General features: G+C 43.2%; 1 protein-coding gene across 3 annotated transcripts in view; it reads left to right on the top strand.

Moving 5' to 3' along the window:
• The window catches only part of RIPOR2 (RHO family interacting cell polarization regulator 2), a 220,218-nt gene that overhangs the window by 100,233 nt on the left and 94,210 nt on the right, over positions 1-25,775 (top strand). The window contains exon 1 of one of the 3 annotated variants that reach the window (XM_055323298.1): positions 4,375-4,513. The exons of the other annotated variants lie outside the window; for them this stretch is intronic. Coding sequence (XP_055179273.1) covers positions 4,453-4,513 — 61 coding nt within the window. The 5' untranslated portion in view covers positions 4,375-4,452. Of the gene's footprint in view, positions 1-4,374; positions 4,514-25,775 lie in introns of those variants that run through there. 3 annotated transcript variants of the gene reach the window in all.

A 25,775-nucleotide genomic window follows, 5' to 3' on the forward strand; every position in this document is an offset into this window, starting at 1 on the left:
GGGCAGAGGGAGAGAGAGAATCTCAAATAGACCCCATCCCCCACTCTGAGCATAGAGCCCAACATGGGGCTTAATCCCAGGACCCTGAGATCATGACCTGAGCTAAAATCAAGAGCCAAATGCTTAACCGACTGAGACATCCAGGTGCCCAAACACTGTGCTGTTGAAATTTTTTCATATTGTTACTTGCCTCTGTAGTTTACTAGTTTTCTAGTAGCTAGCTAGTAGCTTCTAGTTTACTAGCTTAGCTAACACATCATGTGTATACACCTTATCTCTGTAAAATGAGTGTGAATTTTGGAGAGAAGGGACCATATTTTCTATATTTCTTGTTCTCAAAGTGTTCTCACTGGCATTAGTGGTTTGGTTTTTTTTGAGACTGTTAGCTGTGTTTTTAGAATACCTAAATGGGAAAAGACAAGACTGAAGGGAACTTACCAACAGTTGTTGAGATTTTGTATAGAGCATTGACTGCTCATTCCCTATACCTACTGATGCTTCGATTAGAGAAATGGCCCCAAGCTGCCCTTTGGAAGATTTAAGTTGGAGAATTATGACTGGGTGCATTTAGTGTGCCCTGTGCTGTCAGTTCCTTTACAGGAATTATCTTATGTAATCCTCACAACAGACCAAATGAGGAAGTGTATTAGTTTGTTAAGGCTGCTATAACAAAGGACCCTAAACTGGATGCCTTCAATAACCAAAATTTGTCGTCTCTAAGTTCTTGAGGCTAGAAGTCTAAGGTGTCAGCAGGGTTGGTTCCTTCTGAAGGAGGTGAGGGGAATATGTTTCATGCCTCTTCCATTGCTTCTGTGGTTTGTTGACAGTCTTTGGCATTCCTTGGCTTTAAGATTTCTGCCTTCATCTTCACATGGTGTTCTTCCTGTGTGTGTGTATCTCTGTGCAAATTCCCCTTTCTATAATTTCTATAATTTCATATTGGAATTAAAGGCCCACCCTGTTCATAATCAGTTACATCTGCAATGACCCTAATTCCAAACAACATCACATTCTCAGGTGCTGGGGTTAGAACCTCAACATTTGAAATGAGGTAGGATGGGGGGAGACACAATTAAGCTCATAACAGGAATATATAAAAAAAATAGGCATAGAGGGGCACCTGGGTGGCTCAGTTTGTTAAGCGTCTGCCCTCAACTTGGATCATGATCTCAGGGTTCTGCTCTGAGGGGGCCTACTTCTTCCTCTCCCTTTGCTTGCAAATCCCCCCTGCTTATGTTTTCTCTTTCTCTCTCTCTCTGTCAAATAATTTTTTTAAAAAAGAAAGAAAAAAAATAGGCCTAGAGGTATCATGCTAACTTGCTGGTATGGAAAGGCTGGGAGCCCCAGGGTTAACATGGTACCTGGTGACTCTGAGATGGGAGGAGATGGAAGTGGTACAGATCCCAGGAGCCAGTGGGATGCTGTGGTGACCCAGATCATCTGCAGTCACCCATAAAGCTATTTAGATAAGAGGTAACGGGGTGAGCTCTGGCGCTAGTCAAATGGGCCACTTGCCAGCTATGTGCTCTTAGGAGAGGTATTTAAGCTCTCAGAGTCCCGTTGCTTCATCTGTGAGGGAATAGCATGTCCATGATTGAGCTATGAAGTGTAAAGGGCATGGGGACAATGGATATGAAGTGTAGTAACAGTCAAAACTGATACCCTCTGTTCCTCCCAGCCAGTGTGAACCCAGATTTCCTGCATTTGGGCCTAGTGTGTGTGTGTGTGTGTGTGTGTGTGTGTGTGTGTGTGTGTGTGATAAAAACAGATAACGTAAGTTTCCCTCATAATAATTTAACAATTTTTAAGCTCTGTTGACTGGGTGCACATTGTTTTGCAGTAGATATCTGGATCTTTCTTATTTGCATGACTGAGACTCTATACCCATCAAACAGCAGCTCCCATTCCCCCTCCCCTTGGCACCTGGCAACCACATTTTTTTTGTTTCTACAAATTTGATTACTTTAGATACATCACAAAGGAATCATGCAGTATTTGTCTTTTTACAATTGGCTTATATCATTTAGAATCATGTCTTCAAGGTTCATCCATGTTGTAGCATGTGACTGGAGAAATAGATGATAGATAGATAGATAGATAGATAGATAGATAGATAGATATCATACTTTATCCATTCATCTGCCGGTGGACATTTAGCTTGCTACCACATCTTGCCTATCATGAATAATGCTGCAGTGAACATAGCAGAGCAAGTATCAATTCAAGATTCAGTTTTCAATTCTTCTGGATCTATACCCAGAATTGGGATTGATACATCATATGGTAATTCTATTTTTAATTTTTTGAAGAATCCCCATACTGTATTCCATAGTGGCTGAATCTTACAATTCAGATCCATTTTGTATTCATTTAATTGAAGTAATAAGTACAACCCTTGACCAGAAAAGTCATTTGAGTGGGAATCAGGGTGGGGGATGGTGGTAGAGGGTCAGAAAGAAGGGAGATGCAGTACAGCTAGAGGAGGTGTCAGCTCCATCTGTCTGCCCCTCCATATTTCTCAAGTGGAAGAGAGGTACTATTGGCCTTTGGGGCTGGACAGTTCCTCTTCTTGGGCTGACGACAGGAACTCTCATTCATTGCTGGTGGGAATGCAAATGGCACAGCCACTTTCGAAGACAATTTGGCAGCTTCCTACAAAACTTAACATATTCTTATCAGACCAACCAGCAGTTGTGCTTCCTGGTACTGACCCAATGGAATTGAAAATTATGTCCACCCAAATGCCTGTGCATAGATGTTTCTGGCAGGTTGATTTGTAATTGCCCAAACTGGAAGCAACTGAGATATCCTACAGTGGGTGAATGGATAGAGAAACTGTGGTCCCTACAAACAGTGGAATATTATTCAATACTAAAAAGAAATGACCTAAAAGTCCAGGAAAAAATGTAGAAGACATGTAAATGCATCTTACTAAGTGAAAGAAACCCATCTGAAAAGTCTATATTCTGTATTATTCCAACTATATGACATTCTGCAAAAGGCAAAACTATGGAGACAGTTTCAAAGATTAGCATTGCTAGGGAGTGGGTGGGAGGGAGGGAAGACGAGAGAGCACAGAGGGTTTTTAGGGCAGCAAAACTGCTTCGTATAATACCGTAATGGTGGATACATGTCATTGACCATTTGTCAAAATCCACAGAGTGCACAACACGCAGGGCAAACCCTAAGGTAAACTCTGAGCTCTGAGTGGTTGCGATGTGCCAGCGTAGGTTCATTAGTCATAAATACACCTCTCTGATGGTGGATGCTGGGATTGGGGCTGCGCTAACGGGAGAAGCTATATGTGTGTACAGGCAGGGAGTATACGGGAAAACTGTTACTTCCTCTGAATTTTGCTGTGAACCTAAAACTGCTCTAAAAGATAAAGCCCATTAAAAATATATTTTCAAAAAACCTACTAATACAGTTGCCAGAAGTCAACACTGGAAGCTAACAGCTCTTCACCATTATCACTATTTGCCTTTTCGAAGCTTCTGACCACCTGAGAGGTCTTTACAACACAACCGAGGGCTCTGGGAAACCCCCAGATGAAGCTGCAGTATCACTCAGAGATTGGTGTTTGAACAGCTATCTGGAGCTTAGAGCACTTTGGGTCATTCCCTATGGGGATGCCAGTCCCCATGCTACTGTGGAAATTCCCTGGTTGGTGACTCCTCCCTCTGGGAGGAGCTGCTTTTGGCATTACACATTTTCTTCTTCCCACTTTGGTGATAGTCCAAAGACCCAGATGGAGTCCAAATTGCAAAATGGAAGCTGTTTGACCCAAACAAGTTATCTACGGCTTAACCATAGATTAACTAAGCCAATAAGAACCAACACATGCGCTAGACTCTGTTTAAACATTGGTAAAGCTGCATCCTCAAATGCAGTATGTTTGCAAAAAGAAGGCCACTATTACAGGGTGAAATAGAAGCTCAGTCCCCACCCCACCCCACCCCAAATGCCTCTTTGGTGCAGCATAGTGGCTTGCTGTGCTTTTGAAGAAATTATCGTTGAAGTAAAACCAAGATAAGAGAAATGTGAACCACCACCCCCACCCTCTTTCAACATTACCCATCCTGTTCAAATTCATAAGAAAGTTAAAAGCCCGCCTTCCTCTTTAAGAAAATATGAAAGTTGTGGCCTTGAAAGAATTCATTGCACTCAGACTTTAAGTGGTATCTTTGTTCAGGTCCAGCCAGATCTGCAGCCCCTTTCACCCCCAAAATTCTTTCTTCTCAGGGGTGAGAATCACCCCACATGAAATGCACTCTCCAAAAGCCTATTCGTATGAATGAAGCTGCTTTCCGAGGGCAGATGCAGATGAGGAAGCTGCCTTCCTGAGGGCTTTTGCAACCTGAGGCCCTGGGGAGAGGAAATTGCCCGGGGAGCACTGTTGTCAGTGGGGAACTGCAGCACCTCTGCTGTCACCCTCTGACTGCCCTCTCCAACATGCAGTATCTGGACCCGGAGGAGCTCCTGGGCGAGGAAGAGGATGATATTTTTGGTGAAGGTAAATATCTTTCTGGCAGGAACCATTCTGGTCTACTTTACTTAGCTTTGAAACTTGTGCCCAGCTTGGGTACCTTGAAAGCACCCAGTGGTTGTGGGTATCAATCTAGCCCCAAGGACTAGAAGGCAAAGTGGGAGACAAAGGAATGAATGGTTCCTCCAAATATCTTTTTTTTAAAGTCATGACTAGACAAATGTTTAGTTTAGGGTAGGAAATTAGTGCAAAATTATTCCCCTTGTCCCTCTTTGGTGCTCTCTTTTCTATCACATTAAGGGAAGCCTGCCATGGTGCTTGGCACACAGCAGAGCTGCTGGGGTAGCAGCTGGACAAACAGACCAGGGATGGTTCTCTATGATACCATATTGCTTTCATCTGCACTAGCTGCCTCTCCCCTTCTCCCTTTCCCTTTGGATTTTTTGTCTTCCTTGGATATGTTTGGCACCCCAATGTCCAGGCCCTCTCTGTTTCTTCCGGCTGGGATGCTAGCTTCTGATACCCACTGGCACCATGTGGTTCTCCCTTATTTTGCACAAGCAGATCTATAGGGTAGGGTTTGGCTGTAGGGTTGTGATTTTCAGTGGCTAATCTAGTAATCTACAGATGTCTTGTGCAAATGCTGTCAATGAAATGGGACCATAAGCAAGAGAGCTTTTCTAGAACTTGAAGTTGTCTAAGTAAATGGTAATCTGGACTCAGGGACCTCATCAGTTTGGTTGATTTCCACAAGAAACCATAGCTAGTAAGTTTTTGAAAACTCAATCAAGTAATTTTTTTTAATGAGCAATAGTTAAATTGAGTGACTACTCAAATAATACAAATCCAGTGAAGAAAAATTACAGAGTATAGCATGATAAGATGCCTTCACAACCTAACCATCTAGGGTATAACCATGACCAATGTTCCACTGTCTTTATATTATTTTGTTCTGGCCTCAGAAATATTTCAAAACTTCATAATGTGAAGTTTTATCATAACTGATCGGTTTTAAGAATACCTACTTGAGCTTCATGGGTGTTTGCCAAATTCTCAATCTGTCGCTTGACCTTGATGACAGGTATTTAGAGCCACTTGAAGTTTGACCTTAGATACTTAACCCCTCAGGACTTAAAAAATGTTCACAGCTAGGAAGGTAAGCCTAGATTAGACAATCTGGTGATTCTTCACCCAACCTCTAAAATACCCAGACCACCTTTCTTTCCCCCAAAGGGATTCTTTTGCTGCCTGACTATGGTGCTAAAGAGCGCTATCTATAGTCCAATGCTCCACACTATGTTTGATGTGTGACCTCACCCCCAGGAAGAGGTAAGACCTCAGAAAAGCAGGGCTGGGTAAATTCTAGGATCTCTCCCATGAGCATTTCCTGATCATTAAGGTGACTATTTCAATCTCACTAGATATGGTGAAGAGTCAAGTTGGGAGGCAGACAAGATTCAGATTCAAATTCTTGTCTGCCTGGAACTACTTTTGTGACTTATACAAGTTACTTAACTTGCTCTGTTCTCTCAGCGCTGAAGTGGGACAGTAATACCCGTTGGGCTGTACAGATTGTCTTCACAATGGATTCATAATATTTGCATCACACTCCACACGTGCCATGCTTTATCCTTTCTGGACTGAATTTCTCATTTAACTTAATCCCCAAAGATGAGAGAAAGAATTCTGATAAGTCCAATATCCAGTGTATTTTTATCTGGTTCTCTGAGTTATGGCTCCTGTTTGCCCTTTTCTGTGAGCACTTGTCTGGCTGGTGCTTCATTGAAGTAAGTGCTGTTAGGGGTAGACAGTCAAGAGCTTCAGCAGTAGAGTCAACACTGCTTGGGCTTTGCCACTCAAATCACTCTGTGATTGTGAGCAGGTTCCTTCATCATTCTGTGCCTCAGTTTGCTGACTTATAAAATGGAGTATAAACCTCACAGGCAGTGTGAAGATTAAATGTTGTTACCGGGAAGGGCTTAGAATGGTGCCTATAACATAGTAAGCACTCTATCAATACCAATTCCTACTACGTAGTAACAAAAATGGGTTTATGGAGTAGAAAGTGATGCCCACGAATTTTTTTACAGATTGGGTTAACCTAGTATATTCAAAATAGGACTTATTTACAGAACTTCAGCTTCGTTAAAAACTGATTAGAGGTACGATATGATGAAAATGCATCAGACGAGTTGCTAGCAGCTGGATCAGAGCACAGCCCCTGCCATTATATGGGTGTAGAGTCTGGGCAAGTCATGTCATCTCCTTGGGCTTCACCTTTCATCTAAAACAAGAGGGTTGATTACACAAATCTATAAGATTTTATTTTTTAAAATTCCAGCATTCTATTACTTAATCTTCTCTGCAGAGTGGCATAGATCTACCCAGAGGAATTCATGCTTGCTCTATGTTTCATGCATGCTTTTGGCTCCCTTACCATGCCTAGGAAAGCAGAAAGCTTTTGGTACAATGCATTTTCTCTAACATAATGGAAGGAAAATGCCCAGGAGCTTTTTACTAAGGCAACCATATTTCCTTGCAAGGGATACATTTTTAAAGAACCCTTTCCCCCTAAGGGAACACAAATTTAGAATTTAGATCCATTTGCTTAAAAAAGTATATATAAGTTCATTTAGATTTATGGACCCCATAAAGATTTGGGGAGAAAAAAAATGAGTCATGCTCACAGTATTTTTTAACTGCCTTTCTGAGATCCTGTTTGTTTCAGCAATTGTTTTCTGTGGTTAAAGAAAATGTTATGGTTCACTAAGAAGCACTGGTGTGTAACTCTGTATTTGTTCTAGGGGAGAGTTGCAAATGGTTAGTGAGAGAGAGAAGCAGCCATCCACCTACTGTCCAGAAACCCCAATATTTATTCCCCTGCTCTCCATCCTCTCTCTTTTCCCCTCTCTCTCTGTCTCTTTCTCTCTTTCTATCTCTCACTCTCTGTCTCTCTGTCTCTCTCTCTCACACACACACACACACACACACACAGAGCACCTCAGGTTTGGACAATAATAGTAAGGATAACTATAACAATTATGCTGGTGATCAGAATAATAAAACAAAAGAGTGTCATGTGCACCGAAGGCCCATCGCCAGCCTTCAGGAACAGAGCAGGGTCAGTTTGCGGGAGGAAACAGTTCCCCAGGTGGCGGTAGGTCGCTGGTTCAGCAGCTGAAAATGACTCCTTGGCACACAGTAAAGCAGCCACAACTCACTGCCCCATTTTCAGCCCTGCTCAGTGATCTGCTGTCAAGTGCAACGGTTAGGATAATAATACACCACAAGTTCTGAGTGCAGAGTATTTCTCAGGCTCCTATATTCCCCGGACACTCGCGAGCTTTGTAAGACCTTGCTTCTGGAAAGGCCACAGGAAATGGCAAAACTTTTGCCGGACCTTCAAATGTTCTCTGGAGCTGATATAGTGCAGCAAAGCATGAGAACACTTCTCCTGTCCTGGCATCATTGCTTCTATGCAAGCTGTTTTAACCTCCCCAAAGGAGGAAACCCTCCAAGATGTGGATGAACTGGCTAACGGGAGAGCAATCAACCAGTAGTGCCCTTAGACCAGTAGATACTCAGGAAAAAAATACCACTCGCTTTGAACCAAACCTCTCTCATTTCTCCACACCAAGTAAATTAGCACGTTTCCCCTTAAAAAAGGAAGTTCAGTTGAGGAGAGTAAGAAAACTGCAAAAGATTTGTCAAAGAAAGAAAACCGAAGAACTCTACGTAAAATAGATGCTCACTTTCTGTCTATACTGCTTATGAAGCCAAGGTAAATATTTTTCAATACGCAAACAATTATGCATTCTATTCTAATCTGGTGTATTTTGACATTGTTTCCTGAATTATATTTGCCCTTTCCAAAATTAAAAGAAAGAAGAAAGGATGAAGAGATTAACAATAGGTACAAAACCAATAAATCCTAAAAGTTAAGTCACATCCTCTATGGAAAAAATGTTAAGAGAGAAAACAAGGGGGGCCTCGGTGGTTCAGTTGGTTAAGCAGCTGTCTTTGAGTCAGGTCATGATCTTGAGGTCCTGGGGTCAAGCCTAAATCAGGCTCTACACTCAGCAAGGAGTCTGCTTATCCCTCTGCCCCTCCCCCCATTCATGCTCACTCTCAAATAAATAAATAAAATATTTTTTAAAAGAGATAGAACATAAAAATATATGCATCTTGGTTAGGTTGGAGCTTTTTATTTGACTATGCCACACTCATATCATATAAATATAATAATTAGTATAATAATTTATATAATATGTATATATCATATAAATATAATTAGCTATGTTGAACCTTTCTCCAAAAATCTATATCTAGAGTTCTCAAGTAGACCCAAGTTATAGGATTGGAAAATGGACAAGAAAAGGTTGCCCTAGTTTCCTGAGTTGAAAACAATTGGTCACTCTGCTTTTGTGATTTGCCAAGATTGCTTAGATCAGGTTTCAACCTTTGGAGTCCTGGATAAATGCTTTACTTGAAAGTTGTTTTCTCTATTTTATTTGTCACAGGTTATGGAGCAGACACAGACCTCCCCACAGTAATTCATGCCTCTGCGACCTATGTCTTGGATTATTGCAAAACATTCCCTTCCCATAGATATCTAGGAAGCTTTCTTTGACTGCTGCCAAAAAGATGGTGTCATTTCAGGGGCATAAACTAAAATAGCATATTGCACTAAAGCTATGTAGGCTGTTTTAACTACGAGTCCACCCCCCCCCCCAGTTAATAGCCTCCGAGTGTAACCTCAGAGTGACCTATTTAGATTAGGCCAAAGCCAAAGGGGCCCACTAACAAATAAAACATTTTAAATGCTTATCTAATATCTTTATGAGCAGCCAGCCAAGTCTTTTTAGGAATAGTATAAGACACACTCAAGTATATCTTTCATAGGACATGAGGACTAAAAGTATAACCATGCCCACTGTATGTGTGGCAAAAAAAAAAAAAAAAAAAAAAAAAGTTTTTAAATAGAAGAAATGTGTAGTTGTTATGACTAAAATAGAGAAACAAAATGTGATAGAATTGCCCTCCCTCCTTGATGGAAGTCCCTACACTTACTCAAGTCAGCATATGTATCAGAGATGTGGTTTCTCCAGTTAACTCTCCCTCACATGGTTTATTGTGCTTGGCAAGCGTCAGCTTATTCAACTTCTCATTTATTTTTGGATGGCTAAATTTTGCCTATTGATTGTTTGCCAAACAGCTGTGATGTTGAACAAAGATGTTTGTGATTTAGTAGCTTTCAGAAGAGGTTTTAGAGAAGGAAAAGGTATTGGCTGAGTCAAATTGAAATGACTATTTCAACTACCAGAAGAATAAAGAGTTAGAGAGGAAGGAAAAAAAACATAGTGACTGGTCCTAGCATGTAAAATGGAGAAAAGAAAGTGAAACCAAAAATGCAGGTGCTGGTAGGATGGTTTTTTTTTTTTTTTTTTTTTAAGATTTTATTTATTTAAGAGACAGCACAGAGAGGGAGAAGGAGACTCCTCGCTGAGCAGGGAGCCCAATGTGGTGCTCAAAATCCTGTGACCCTGAGATCATGATCTGACTCGAAGGAAGATGCTTAACCCTACTGAGCCACCCAGGCACCAGTGCTAGTGGGATATTGGACACACTCAGTATGTTCTACGCTATCCTGGGGGCTGGCTTCTGGGGAGCCTGAGATGTGGATGAACCTGGCTGACTGGGAGGGTGATGATTCTATAGTATGTGTCCACCCTGGAATGAGGGAGGGATCTGATGATAATCTAGAGTGTTTGATCCTCATTGGTAGACACACCAGGTCATTAAAGCTGAAAAACCACTTTGTGCTGTGTAGACAGAATGTATCTCATTGGGCATCTAGAATTTCCCTTCCAGAAAGAACAATCTACTTGATCATTTTTCGATATTTTTAAGAGGAAGATTTTGACCTATACTAGGATAGCAAAGGGCGAGTATAATGTTTAGTTTTAATCCAGAAGACAAATTAATAATAATTTATAGTACCATCACTCTCATGTGGACTTTCCACATCTTACACTTTTTTGTGCTTTACCTCGCTGTACAAATAAATGCTTCAGGCAGACCTGTAAAGATCAATGATGGAAACAATTTGAGAGAGAAAAAAAACCACTGTGTCAACTTTGTAAAGATTGTCAGTAATAGATAACCTGACAAACAGAGAAAAAGATCTGGTATGTCATCTTCAGCTGTATAATGAGGCATAGCCCTAGGAAAAATTTTTAAGTAAAAGAAAGAGAAGAAAGAACAAATTGTTGCCTTCTGAAAAGTGATGAGATTATGGTGCTGTCTTTTTCATTGCAATGTTTTCCTTCTTAGTCTTTGGATCACTAGGGGTTAAAAATTTAAATATTTATATTATACCAAACAGCAACCAGGGAAAACCAGCTGGACCCTCCTCCCCCTGGCTTCAGACTTCATATGAAACCATCCATTCAAAGTAAGATGCAACCAGCAAAGAAACAGGAAGAAAGTACCTTGACTTTCAGATCACTAATGGAGTCAGCTGGCTGAGGGGTTAAATATAATTTTTTCTTCTATAAATTGCCATTTAGGAAATTCTGAGAAGGAGCAAATATGAAAATATTTTCCACGGTGGGATTTTTTTTCCTATTTATATCAGCACAACAAACTGATTAAATGGTATGTGAAGAAAAGTATGTCAGAGAATCAAATATGCAGATATAATTGGTGGAAGGCACTTTTACCTACTTTCAGATTAATGATATGACTGAAATATTTGGAAAAACAAACTCTTCTCCTTCAACTTCTGGTTTACATACTGAGGGGTACTAAGGATGTCTTTGAGGTGGGGCATGCTTCAGCCCCCAATTAATCTCCATTAGTATCCCTAAAAACTGAAACATAAGTTAGAATTTTAAATCTTAATAAAAAGCATGATAAAAAAGCTTTTTCAGAAAACATAGCTATTTCAAATGATCTACACTCTGTATATAAAGTTATATCTTGCTTTGCAAACATCTTCTAGCAGAGAGCCAAACCCCTTTTCTGACCATGTTGCTATAATACTTTCCTTAGAAAAACTCTAGAGCCACCATTGTTTCTAAATCTTTGATAGTTACCATTCAGACTTCCAAACTGAGGAAAGGTAGCATAAGAAAGAGCAAAATAGGGATCCCTGGGTGGCGCAGCGGTTTGGCGCCTGCCTTTGGCCCAGGGCGCGATCCTGGAGACCCGGGATCGAATCCCATGTCGGGCTCCCAGTGCATGGAGCCTGCTTCTCCCTCTGCCTGTGTCTCTGCCTCTCTCTCTCTCACTGTGTGCCTATCATAAATAAATTAAAAAAAAAAAAAGAAAGAAAGAGCAAAATATTCAGACTCAAAACAGACCTATTTCAGTTTACTAGTATCTTGATATTAGGAAAGTTACCTAACCCTTCAGAAGCTTCATTTTCCTTCTTCCATGGGGGTGGGGGTGGGGGTTATGATAATTATGGTGATAATGATTTTGGGGTGGTGATGGTGATGGCAATGGTGATAGTGATGATGATGGTGTCGTCTGGTGGTGATAGTGGTCATGGTAACAGTGATGATGATAATAATGGTGGTCATAGTGGTAGTGATGATTATGGTGGTTATGGTGGTGGTTGCCATGGTCTTGGTGATGATGGTGGTAATCTTGGTGATGATGATGGTAGTCATGGTGGTGGTGGTGGTCACCTCCTGAAAAAATTGCTGTGCAGTTAAAGAGATAATGTATGAGGTAATGAAAAACCATTAAGGGCCTATTATGTAAATGTCAGTTATTACGGAACTGATTTTCTCAGCTGCCCCAGTCTCCCAAGTCTATATAATTCCTCTCTCCTACTCTTGGCCTGTGATCAACAAAGACACAGGCTGAGGAGAGCAGAGTTATTTAGACTGCTCATTTCAAATGCTTTCCTGGGAATATAAAGGTGCATCTGGCTCATGAATAAACAAGCCTGGCTGCTATCTGATCTCCACTATGTGACCAAAGGAGAGCTCAAAATAACCCCATCATTTGGCACAAAATAGGTGTGTGATTTTCTACCCATATTTTATTTTATTTTTTTTTTAATTTTTATTTATTTATGATAGGCACACAGTGAGAGAAAGAGAGAGAGAGAGAGGCAGAGACACAGGCAGAGGGAGAAGCAGGCTCCATGCACCGGGAGCCCGACGTGAGATTCGATCCCGGGTCTCCAGGATCGCGCCCTGGGCCAAAGGCAGGCGCTAAACCGCTGCGCCACCCAGGGATCCCTCTACCCATATTTTATTGTTAGCCAATCTGGTCTCCTTCTGAAAATTTTTTTTTTAAGGAAATTTTTTTTTTTTATGATAGTCACACACAGAGAGAAAGAGAGAGAGGCAGAGACACAGGCAGAGGGAGAAGCAGGCTCCATGCACCGGGAGCCTGACGTGGGATTTGATCCCGGGTCTCCAGGATCACGCTCTGGGCCAAAGGCAGGCCTAAACCGCTGCGCCACCCAGGGATCCCTCCTTCTGAAAATTATCTGAGTATTAAACAGTAATACATGCCAGGGCACTTTTCTTGTGGAGAGAGTCCCCTGGCCTTGGTCTGGAATTCTGGAGGTCAGGAATCATATCTCTATCAGTATCTTTAACGACCTACAGTCCCTATTTCCTGGGTAAATATTTACTTGCAATAAACATACTACAGTTGCTGCCTCCCCATCTCAATAATCTGAGAAAGTCTAGGCTTTCTATATTTGTTAAAACATTTCTAATTTATGGGATCCCTGGGTGGCTCAACAGTTTAGCACCTGCGTTCGGCCCAGGGCATGATCCTGGAGACCCGGGATCGAGTCCCGCGTCAGGCTTTCTGCATGGAGCCTGCTTCTCCCTCTGCCTGTGTCTCTGCTTCTCTCTCTCTCTGTCTCTCATGAATAGGTGAATAAAGTCTTTAAAAAAAAATTCTTTTTTTTTAATTTTTTATTTTTTTATTTATGATAGTCACAGAGAGAGAGAGAGAGGCAGAGACACAGGCAGAGGGAGAAGCAGGCTCCATGCACTGGGGGCCCGACGTGGGACTCGATCCCGAGTCTCCAGGATCGCGCCCTGGGCCAAAGGCAGGCGCCAAACCGCTGCGCCACCCAGGGATTCCCAAAAAAATTCTAATTTAAAGATAACACCCATTGAAATTTGAATCATATACAAGTTACAGTATTTTAGGATAACAATTAAGATTTTAAATGAAGCTTCTAAAAACATCCCCTCTCGTAGTATTTTGATGGTTTTTACTTCCATTGTTGTTTAAAATATTTTCGATGATAAAACCTACTGGATGAAATTGTGGTGATCTGTTTGTGTATATTTGTTTGTAAATATACTAATGTGCACACGCATGTACATGAGGACAAATATTAGCTCAGCTGCTTAATAATATTTCTGCATGGGGCAGAGAACAAGTTAATAGGATCAACCTGCTATGAACTAATCAACAAATTTTGTTGGAGCTCCATGAAAGTTATGACCAGTGCACAATACTGGTCCGGTAGGTCAGAAATTGTACCAGCTATAGCAGGGCTCACTAGCAATGGATCAACCAAATCCTCCCCAGTCCTGGAGACACAGCTGATCGTGGGTCAGGAGCATTGCCCTCTGTCTGAGAAAAGACAACATAACCTCTGGTTATTTACAACGCAAGCTACAGAGCAGAGGATGGAAAAAACCCTAGAGTCTCCTCTTAACATGGATGGTACTCCAAAAAGACAGGTGCCTATGCCTTACAACCTATTGGGTACTGCTGAGAATGGCATATAGTGAGTCAGTGGCTCTCTGCCCCCTCTTGACCTAGTCAGGAGTTGGCAAACCATGGCCCCAGGGCCAATCTCAGTCCACTGCCTGTTTTTGTTCACAGCCTGAAAGGTAAGAATGGTCTTTACAGATGAACATTTGCAATTGATTTAATGATGGAGAAAAGTAAACCTTGACTTCAGTTATGCAAAATGTTAGCCCAAAGAAAAAGAATTCCATTCTTCTCCTAAGCAGGCCAGCATTACCAAAAAAGGAGAGAGTGCCCAATTATATTTTGAATTTTGTCAATAAAAATATGTGAAATTTTATTTTCTCTCATGATATGGAAGTATTTATATAATTTCCTTGTTTTTGCCTCTTGGTTCACAAAGCCTAAAATATTTGCTATCTGGCTTTTTATAGAAAAAGTCTCCTGACCGCTGGCCTACTTTATCAAACTCCAAATCATTTTGCCTCTTGAGGCCATTGAGAGTTTTGTGTCTCCAGCTCTTCCCCGTTTCACATCTGCTGGGAGGGTCTTATCATTTTTAAATCTCCACTTAAGAGGAGATTTATCCCCTTATTGTTGTTTTAAATATTCTTTTTAAGAGAATACATGTCACCATATGACACTGCTCTGTAATACCAACTGGAAGGATGGTGAAAAAACTGCAGTCCAAGCAAAACCAAAGACAGAGTGCCCTGGGTTGGGGAGGAGAGAAGACAACATCACTTAGTGGGGAGACACAGTGAGACTAGGGACATGTTCTCCCAGCCCACCAATGAAGGAGGTAAAAGAAAGTACAAGGGGAGGGGAGTGTCCGGAGTCCTTTCCACCTACACCTCTTCATTACCTCAAGGGATTTTCCTTCCCATTGACAATTTTGGTTCACATGTGTGCCAGGTCCAAGGCCCTTGGAAACTCCTGGTAAGGAACCACTGACGTGTGAGCATGACTCCAGTCCTCTTCTTGGCTCTTCCACACATATCACCCCAAGTCTCCCGATTCACCATGGGGTGATGGTGCCGGGCTTTAGGGGGAATCATCTAAAGAAACCACAAATGGAAATACATTACTTTTGCATGAGATTACTTGGGATTAGCAGAGCTTAGATCATGCCCAAAACAGAGCTGGCTCTTTCCCACTGCCCTTTGTCTGTAATGCAGGCTACTGTGTGTCCACTTAGCCTCATGTTAATTCAAGGGCAAGGAAGCCTTTTTCAAAACAGGCATGCAGGAATGAATGAAAGGCACTGCTGCACACACTTATGCACATTTAGTGGGGGTCACTTGGCTCCTGGTTGCCAAGCATTAGAAATAGCAGAGGAATGTTTAGCTCTATTGGGAATCTTTGAGTAGTTTTAACTTTCTGGAGGGGAAAATATCTTGTTGTTAAAAAGAGTCAGAGAAACATTGTCCATGATTGGTGAGAATGTAAAATGATGCAGCTGCTATGGAAAACATTATGACAGTTCCTCAAAAAGTTAAAAATATCCCTGCCATATGATCCAGAAATTCCACATCTGGGTATATACTCGAAAGAATTGAAATCAGGGTCTTGAAGAGATATTTGTACACCCAGGCTTATAGCAGCATTATTCACAATAGTCAAAAGAGGCAAGCAACCCATCAATGGCTAAATGCGCAAGCAAAATGTGGTCCATACCTATGATTGGAATATTATTCAGCCATAAAAAGGAAGGAAATTCTGACACTTGCTATAACATGGGGGAAATCTGTGGTCATTAAACTCAGTGGAAGAAGCCAGTTACAAAAAACAAATAAAAAGTATGAAGTATCTAAAATACTATATGAAGTATCTAAAGTACTCAGATTATGGAAACAGAAAACAGAAGGGTGGTTGCTGAGGGTTGGGAAGAGGAGGAAATAGGAGCTGTTGTTTAAGGATAGACAGTTTCAGTTTTGCAAGATGAAAAAGCTCTGGAGATTGGGGACAGAACAGCATGAATGTATTTAATGCTACTGAACTATATACTTAAGAATTATGAAGATGGTAAATCGTATGTGTATTTTACGACATATACATATATCTTCACGTTTTTAAAAAAAAAGAGCTAGGAATAGATACACTCAAACAAACAAACACAAAACAAGAAGTACCAGGCCATTGCTGAAAGTCTGCAGAAGATTTGCTTTTTCTTGAACCACATAAATGTAACAGTAGGGAACTGAATTTCCAGGAGAGAAAGAAGTGGCTCCAGGGAGCTCATGCTGACCATGGCTGGGCGTTTCTGATAGTCTTAGAAAGCCTGTTCTTCATAACAGGATGTGTAAGAGTAAGGTATGGGAATTCTTACCAATTTATGCCTGGTTGGGAATCAGTTTTTAGAATCTCTGCATAAATGTTTTGAGATGAGCACCTATTGCAGCTCCTCTAGAAAGGAGTAGCATAATCAGAAGAGGCAGCCACCTCAGAAGCTTATGAACTATTTAGGGATATAGGATTTACTTTATCATTCATTTAAAGAATACTTATTGGGATCTCCTGGGTGGCTCACTCGGTTAAGCTTCTACCTCCAGCTCAGATCATGATCCCAGGGTCCTGGGATCAAACCCTGCACTATATTGAGATCCCTACTCATTGGGGAGCCTGCTTCTCCCTCTCCCTCTGCCTGCTTTTGCTCTTGCTCTCTTGCTCTCTCTCAAGTAAATAAATAAAATCTTAAGAAAAAAAAGAAAAAGAATACTTAATGAATGTCTACCATGTGCTAGCTTTGGTTCTATGCAGCCCATGGGATGAGTAGTGACTATGACAAAGCCCCTCCCCTTGTGAAGTTATATTGCAGTGGAGGGGTATAGAAAGTAGACAAAGTAAGAATAAGATGTGTCAGATGGAAAGAAGAATTATGGAGAAAATTTAAGCGCAGGGTGAGAAAGATAGGGCACAATGGCCAGGGAAGGCTTTGCTGATAAATACCCAAATGCTTGGTGAAACTGTAGATCTGACCTGGACTCCTGGGGAAGAATGTTCCAGGAAGAGCCAGAGGCCCGTGTGGCTGTAGCACAGTGTGTGCAAACAGAGAGCAGGGGGAGATGAGATCTGAGAGGTTTCGGGGGAGGTCCAGCTCTTATAAAGCCTTACAGGCCATTGGAAAGATTTGAGTTTCTGCTCTATGGGAGATGGGAAGACCCTGGTAGATGTGGAGCACAGTGACATAATCTGATTTGCCTTTCTAAAGGATCCTTCTGACTGTTGTCTTGAAAGTGAAGATGAGGGTGTGGAGCACAAAGGCCAGGAGGCCACTTGGGGAACTTGCCATATTCCAGGAGAGAGCTGTTGAGGCCCTTCCTAGGCCTGACACTGAGTAATTCCGGAAGTAAGGGTAGGGAGGAGTTGCCAAGGATAACTCCAAGGCTTTGGCCTAAGCATCTGGAAGGATGATGTGGTTCTTTTCTGAGATGTGGAGGGTTACTGGAGGAGAGGGCTTGGAGGTGGGGCCGAGTATGGCCATGACGGGTAATCAGGAGTCCAGTTTGGGACAGTTCTGTTTACAGTCTAGATATACACAGTGGCTGACTTCATGGAGTCCCACTCCAAGCACGCACAACAGTGGGCACTTAGGAAACATCTGTGGCACGGTTGATGATCGAGCAGCATGTACACAAGTGAAAATTGCTCATAGATTCATCACTAGCTGATGGAGACTGGGCTGTATGACTTATGTGGGCTGTTCCCTAGTGTTTATGAACACTAAAGGGAGATTAAGAGAAAGAGCAGAGGGGAAGGACTGGATGAGCAGGGCAGGCTTCTTGTAGGTGCCCATTTGAAGAAGAGAGCTTGGTATCTTTGGCAGAACCATTGTGATAAATCTGATAGTCGTGGAAGAGCATCCATGGCTCTCCATCTTCACGTGGCCTCCTGCATTGGGTGCTATGCTCACCGAGTGAAAATTCTTGCATTTCTTGCCCTTTGGCTCCAAGGCTGTACACTCATAGAATCTCCACTGGAAGAGACCTACAGAGGTTTTCGATTTATCTTCCTAACAGAAGGCAGGCAAGGGGTCAGTCCACTTGCTAAACTGCTTCCCATCTTTCCCTTCCCCAAGTAGATTTATCAGCTTTTCTGTTCCACATCCATTTAACATCAAGAGCTAGCAATCAGCTCATTCACTTTTATTTTAACACAAATCCCTCAAGCTATGTCTTCAACCACTTTTCTTTATTCTAATCCTGGGGAAAACTGCTCTTCCTCCTGTAAGATAATCTTGGGTATCCTCAAAACCCATTAAAAGAACATATTAACACGTAACTCTCCAAACACTAAAATAGCCAGTCAAATATTTGTATTCCAGCAGGCACTTGAGTTGAATAATACATCTTTGCCGACAAGAGGGCAAGTGTATTCTGAGCAGTGAAGAGGTAGCCGAACGTCTGTGGATTAGGATGTGAAACGCAGGGGCACGTGGCCACAGCTGTTGACCTTGAATTCCTCTTTGAACGTGGTGCCCAGGGCTGAGAAGCACTTCTCAGAGAAGCCTGTGTACACTCACGCTTCTAAAACCTGCCGGTGCCCAGTGGTTCCATCCTCATACTGACTTGGCCACTGTCTTGGGTGCAAAGAACAAATGAGAGCAGATGTTCACATTTTTCTTCCTCAGGGAGCCCTTTGAGACTCATAGAGGAAGGGTCAGTGATGGAAGAGGCTGAACAAAGCCTTCCATCCCCCCACCCCCACCCCCCACATGGAAGCCTGCCAGCAGACAGCTGTTCCAGCCTTGGCCTGCTGCTGCTAATGAAAACATAACCAGGATCCGATGAAAGCTATTTAATGGGGGATTGCTTGGAGCAGCCACTTTCTCTGGAGATTTGCTTAAACCAAAGCACGTGGATTTGCTACCGTTGCTGTGAAGTCTTCACCTCCAGCAGCCCGAGTGTGAATGACCTATTTCGAATGTGACAGCCAATTACACTTCGGTGGCGTGAATAATTTATTAGGTTCAAGAGCACCGTCAACCAGGGATATTACAACAGCCTCGCTGCCTGGCTAATTATGGAGGGTGACAGCGTCCTGTCCCGTTGTCACAGCTCCCGCCCAAAGCTGCCAGAGTCCTCTCATGGACTAAGTGAGAGCAGAGAGGGAACGTCGGGAAATGGGGCTAGGCCTGGTGCCACACTACCAAAGAAGGCTTTGTGGGTTGAGCAAGCTGTGCCTGGGGAGTCAGATTTCCACTGTCTCCTCTGCCAAGCAAAAGGGGTGGGGAGTGGGGAGCAAGAGGGATGTTGTCTCCAGTGTACCAATTTTGCATAAAATGTCTGTGGAGTTGGGGGTGGAGGCTGTGAAGTGGGGATTTAGGAAGAAAGGCCCAGACCCTGAAACTAGCAGGGTAGCTCGTGGTTTCCAGGCCTCGGGGAGGGGGCATGAGCCTGCCCGCCCTGCAGCTGGTCCCCACACCAGAGTGGGACCCCAGCAGCTACACAAGGAAGGGCTCAGCCCCAGGAGCCCACGCCCAGTTTCAGGGTATCCTCCTGTGCATGGAGCTGTCACTGAGCTCTGCAGCTCGCTCTCACTTCTAGCCTCACTTGATTAGTAGACAGATCACTTCACCTCACAGACTCCTGTTTCAGACTGAATTGGACTCCAACATAACATCCATGAAGATGGTGAGGCTTCACAACCAGCCACAAAGTGTTCAGTAATGTGGCTTCTGGGCCTGGGATACCTTCTAAAGTCACCTCCTGAATTTAATAGTCTCGATCTTTTGAATTAGGCAGGGACTGATGTTTGGGAAGACAGTTGGTGTAATCAGGAGGACAGTAAGAAGGAAAGGGATAGAGCTGGATTGTGCACAACAATGGCCCTGGTCTAAAATAGAAAGAGAAGCAGGAGCATCTGGGGGGTTCAGCTGGTTAAGCTTCCAACTTTTGGTTTTGGCTCGGGGCCCTGATCTCAGGGTCATGAGTTTGAGTGTCACATCAGGCTCTGCACTCAGTGGCAGTCTGCTGGGGATTCTCTCCCTCTCCCTCTGCTCCTCCCTGCTCGCTCTCTCTCTAAAATAAATAAATAAAATCTTTTAAAAGAGAGAGAGAAAAAAACAAAAACAGTGAAGAGTTACCTAAAGAAGAGTTTTAAATATGAATGACTGAAGAGAAGCAGATTTTGCATTTTTTCAATAATCAATGGGTAGCTATTAATGTGTATTGATCAAGTATTATCAGGAAACTGATGACTCCCTCCACATAGAATAATTCAAGGGAGATTTCTGTACAAAGAGATGGCTTACAAAGGTGTAGGTGGAGTATAGGAGAGCCAGAGGGCCTGGCTCTGTGGGGTCACTCTGGGGTCCAGAAGATGGAAGAGAAAGAGGTTGTTAGAACCGACAGGATGGAGGCACAGAGGGCTACCACAGGGAAGCTGTTATCTTTTAAAAGGGGACGTAGCCAGCCCAGCATGACCTCCCAGGGCAGACCCAAGGAATGGATATCCTCGACTCATTCCCTTCCCTTTTACCTGTGCTCTGCTGGGGCTCCCACTGGCAAAACCCCACCAGGCATCACAGGGCAGGGTAGCCCCAGGGGCAGAGGGCAGAGACAGGAAGCTGGAGGATGGACAGGAGGGGTCATGCAGGCTAGCCTGCTAGCCAGGGACTGCATCAGGCCTGGGGACACAGTTTAAATAAATCACCTTGGAGATTCCTACAGACAAATCTCTTCTTTCATGTGTCTGCTGTTGATGAGGGAAAGGGAATGGATTTACTATAAAGCCAAAGTCAATTTATAACCTATCAAGTACCAAGCATTGTATTTACACATATATCCTGTTTCCAGTTACTTCTACAATCATTTATTATTGTATTTTAATTTTTTTAAAGATTTTATTTATTTGTTCATAAGAAACACAGGCAGAGGGAGAAGTAGGCTCCCGGGAGGGCGGGGTGGGGGGGTGGGGGTGGGGGTTATGGGAGATGATCCCAGGACTCTGATCCCTTCACCTGAGCTGAAGACAGGTGTTCAACCACTGAGCCACCCTGGCGTCCCTATGGTCATTTTAAAATCTATAGTTATTTTAGCATCTTTGTGCAATAATATTTTGTGAATTAAACTTATACCGTTTACCTTCAGTCTTAAAGGTTCATAAGCTATAGGGATTTGCAAAGTTAACATTCTGCCGGTTTGTTTGTCAGGGCAGGTCAGAGCTTCCCAGCATGTGGCCTAAGGACTTCAGAGGCTTCCCAACACTCTTTTATCAGTTCCAAAAGGGGGTGTCTGGGTGTATAATCCCAAAGGTCCTTAATAATTTTTTTAAGTATAAAGGAGTTCAGTCTAGATTATGTGAGATATATATATGTATATATATGTGCATATATATATACATATATATATCTCACATGTACCTGTTACATGAAAAATCAAATAGCTAGTCTAGATTATGTTATTGTGTCAGAGGTCTTGAGACCAAAAAATTGGGAACTGCTGCTCCAAACGATATTACAGAAAATGACCTCTCCCTGTAGTGTAATAATAATGTATGAGCAATCCAATCTCAAGTTTCTGAATAGATGGGGATTGTTGGCAGCGTTTTAGGCATATTTTGTTTCCTGCCAGCTTTGAACCTCTTGCGGACTATCTTTTACCCATGTAGCCTTCCAGGTCCCTCAGTGTAGAAACTGGAAGTGGGGGTGGAGGTGGGGTTTAGGACGGGGATCATATGTTCAAGTAGATAGGCCTGATTTCAGCATCCCTGAGACATTCATTCCTGGGACACGCTAAAATGCTAAGTGTGTTGGCCAAACACATTTCCCATTGTGCAAGCAGATAGTGTGACAATGGTGAGGAAGCCACAGCCTGAGATGTCTACTCCCTTGAGAACCTTATCATCAGCACCAGGCACAGGCAAAGGAAAATGAGGTCTTGCTCTCAGCAGCTCAGTAAGCAGTAAGCAGGACCCAGCTGTCATCTGTCAAGTTGAAACATACTTCTGTACATACAGCTCTGATGTCAATCAATGCAGGCATGTTATGCTCTTTTTCCAGAGGAAAAGATGGCAGAAGCCAGCAGGGCACGTGATATGCTCTCATTCCTCATTTAGCCAATATTTGCAGACTATCCTCTACACTCTTTAATATAAAACTTCCATTACTGTCAGTGGCACTAAGCATAGTTTCTGATATCAAGGAACATATACACTAATGAGGAGAAGTATACCAAGTATCTGTGACAGAAGGAAATTATGGGACTGGGTCTGTACTTAGGGGGACATGGCAGTTATAGGAGAGTGCAGGGAGAGCATGGCAGGCCAAGGAAGGCATCATGAAAGAGTTAGTGTTTGACCAGAGCTTCATTGGCTGTGCAGGGTTTCTAGAGACCAACATCAGAGGTCAGAGAAAAAGCAAAGGGCAATTCTCAGCAGAGAATTTCCAGGCAGTGATAATGGCCTGAACAAAACGGTGGAGGCAGGAATTGTCAAATGTCAGAGTCAAAGGATGCTTGGCAATCAAGTTGTCCAAACCCTTCATTTGACAGGTGAGGACACAGATTTCAAAGGTAGAGATTTGCCCTGAGTTTTCTATTGGCAGAACCAAAATAGAACCCAAGTGTCTGCAAATCAGAGACTGTGTGCAGGGCTGTTCCTTGGACACTGAGTGTAGCTAGAAGAGCTAAACCTAGAGCCAGAAGTGCAGGGTGCTGGGGTGTGCTGAAAAGGCTTACGGAGCAGCATTGGAGTGCCAAGTGGGCTGGGCACCTCTTTGCATGATATCTAGACCAGCGTTTCCCAAAGTACCTTCTGAGACAAATGTGCCAGAACTGTCAGCGTGCTTGTTAAAATGACTGACTTAGAGTGGCAGAAAAGGTGACTCAAGATCTGCATTTTAGGGACACCTGGGTGGCTCAGTGTCCTGAGCCTTTGGCTCAGGCCATGATCCTGTCCTGGGATCGAGTCCCACATCAGGGTCCCTCTGCCTATGTCTCTGCCTCTCTCTGTGTGTCTCCCATGAATAAATAAACAAAATCTTAAAAAAAAAAAAAAAAAAGGTCTGCATTGTAAACTCCTTCTCTGAGTGATTCTCTTGTGCTTCATAAGTCAGAAAATTAAAAATAAGAAGAAATAGAGAAAGATTGGTCAGAGCAGCAAAGGGAAGAATTCAGCAGATGTAAGCAAGGTGGAGGATAAAGAGTTACAGTACAAGGAAAGGGTTCAAGAATCTTAGAGCTGGCCGCATTCCAAGCCATGGTCTGGCCGTGCACTTGGGTGGCCGAATGCCTATAGAGGAAGGTCATAAGAGTACAGAAGGAATTTCAAAATCAGGATGTTAGATCTGGTATCCATATGGATATTAAGCATCATAGTTAGGAAAAGAGATTAGATCTCAGTTGTATCTGGCTACCCCTAGGACTAGTCCACTAGACCAAGAGGAGAAGCCAGAATGTGCTAGCATCATGGGCAGAAGGAATATATAGAAATATAAATGAATAGGGGTCCCTAGATCTAACCAAATCTGAGACCTTCCATCAGTTCTGCTTTGTGACAGCAGTGGGTCTTCAGGCACGTTCCAAGGTCTGTATTAAATATTTAAATCTTTAAATGGAAGAAATCTAAATCAGAAAAATAAATGGGTTGCATTTTGGATGCTCTTCTGCTTGCCACTAAGGAACTGCATATTTACTAGGATCAATTGGTGGCAGAAAGAACAAGCGGGCTGACTTGGCCAATGCCAACCCCAAACAGACTTAAACAAATCCCCATGCAAGAAAAGCCGGATAAAATTCTGTTACTGAAAGAGAGCATCTTCAGTGCTGCTGAGGTTCAAACACCCTGTTATATGGAACCAGAAATAATCACAGTTCCCACAGCACCCATAGTACTTCCTCTTTCTTAAAACCCACCTCAGTCATGTACGGCTGTCCTCATGCCAGGCTCTGTGAGATGAGTTACGTGACTTTCATGTTTTCCTCTGTGTCTCCTGCCCTTGGTTGTAATAACATCGCTACCTTGGAGTGTTTTCAACTAAGACTGGAATCTGGGGAGGAGGGTCAGGGGGACTTGTATTAAACTCTCTCTCCTTTGGGAGAACCATGTCTTCCCACTCGGAGACATAAAGTCTCACAACCAGCAGAGTTGTCTCTAATACCTGCACCTTCTGCATCCCCTACCACCTCACACTCTGCCCCATGCCTGACAGGCTCTGGGCCTCATTGTTTCCCTGCATGAGGTTACAAGGGCTCAGCCAAGGTGTCTCCATATGCCTGGACCAGGGAAGTTTTGAGAAAGAAGAATCCTGGTTAGGCAATAGTAGGGACCTCGAAAGAAGGACATGGTATTATAACAGAGAGCGAGGTGACGGGGGGAAATAATCACTCAAGGATGGAGACTTGGGTGACAACAGCAGGGGCAGTAATTTGAGGGGCAGTGTGAAGTCCTCTGGATTAAGCACCTGGAGATCTTGGTTCTAGTGCTGACTCTGGTTGTGTAACCCTGGGCTCTGGGATTGGGACTAGACATGCTGCTAAGGATTGTGTCCTGGTTGTGAGGGTCCGTGTTGCCCCATCCCTCGCTCGTACATGGACCTGATCTCAGGGCAGGGTATCTATTGAGACTGGCAAGGTCTAGAAAGTCACTCTGGATGGATCCTTGTGCCAGGTGCTTCCAGTTCAGGGAGGGAAATGAGCCCCTGCTAGGTATTCACCTTGTATCCCCTACATGCTCCTTTCCTGAGGGAAAAGCTCAAGGAGGATTGGCTGACTTACCATTGCCACCTCATTCCTGTTTAGAGCTTAATCCTGAGGCTGAGACACTGAGGCAAGCTCACAGGAAGCCTGGGAGCCACTCCCTGCCTGTCTCAGTCCCCTGGCCTCCAGCACTGTGTGCACACACCCCTGCCCCCATACTCCTACCCAAGCCTCAGCAAGATATCCCAAACCCAATGGGGGAAACTGAGGCCAGGAAATGGAATGTACTATAGCAAACAGAGCCTTAAATGTTTATCATCTCTGACTTTGAGTAACAGCTTCATCTTGGTGATCATGAACACGTTACGTTGTCAACCTATGACAGCATCAGTTTTCATATCTTTCCAGTGGGGACAGTAATCGAAAGAGGGATTGTAGAGCATCTGGGTGGTTCAGTTGGCTAAGCATCTGCCTTTGGCTCAGGTCATGATCTCAGGGTCCTGGGATCAAGTCCTGCAACAGGCTCTCTGCTCAGTGAGGTGTCTACTTTTCCCTCTGCCCCTTCTTCTACTCCTGCACACTATCTCTGCAAATAAATAAAAATCTTTGAAGAAAAGAAAAGAGGGATTGTAGTAGACTTAGGTGAGACAGTGTCTGTAAAGCAAAGCACCAGGCATCATCTATGATCCTTATGAAATCCTCCACCCTCCCTCCCATAAAATTCAGATGAGGTCTACAGCAGATCCCGTTCCTCATCCAGAAGGCAGTGGAATTGGGAAGGTGGGTGCTGGGGATGCAAACAAATGTTTGCATTTCTGCAAATTCATATGTTAGAGCCCTCACTCCCAGTCCAGCTATATTTGGAGTAGGGAAGCAATTAAGGTTAAATGAGGTCATGAGGGTGGGGCCCG

The sequence above is a fragment of the Nyctereutes procyonoides genome, unplaced genomic scaffold, assembly GCF_905146905.1.
Source record: "Nyctereutes procyonoides isolate TBG_1078 unplaced genomic scaffold, NYPRO_anot_genome, whole genome shotgun sequence".
Taxonomy (NCBI): Eukaryota; Metazoa; Chordata; class Mammalia; order Carnivora; family Canidae; genus Nyctereutes; species Nyctereutes procyonoides.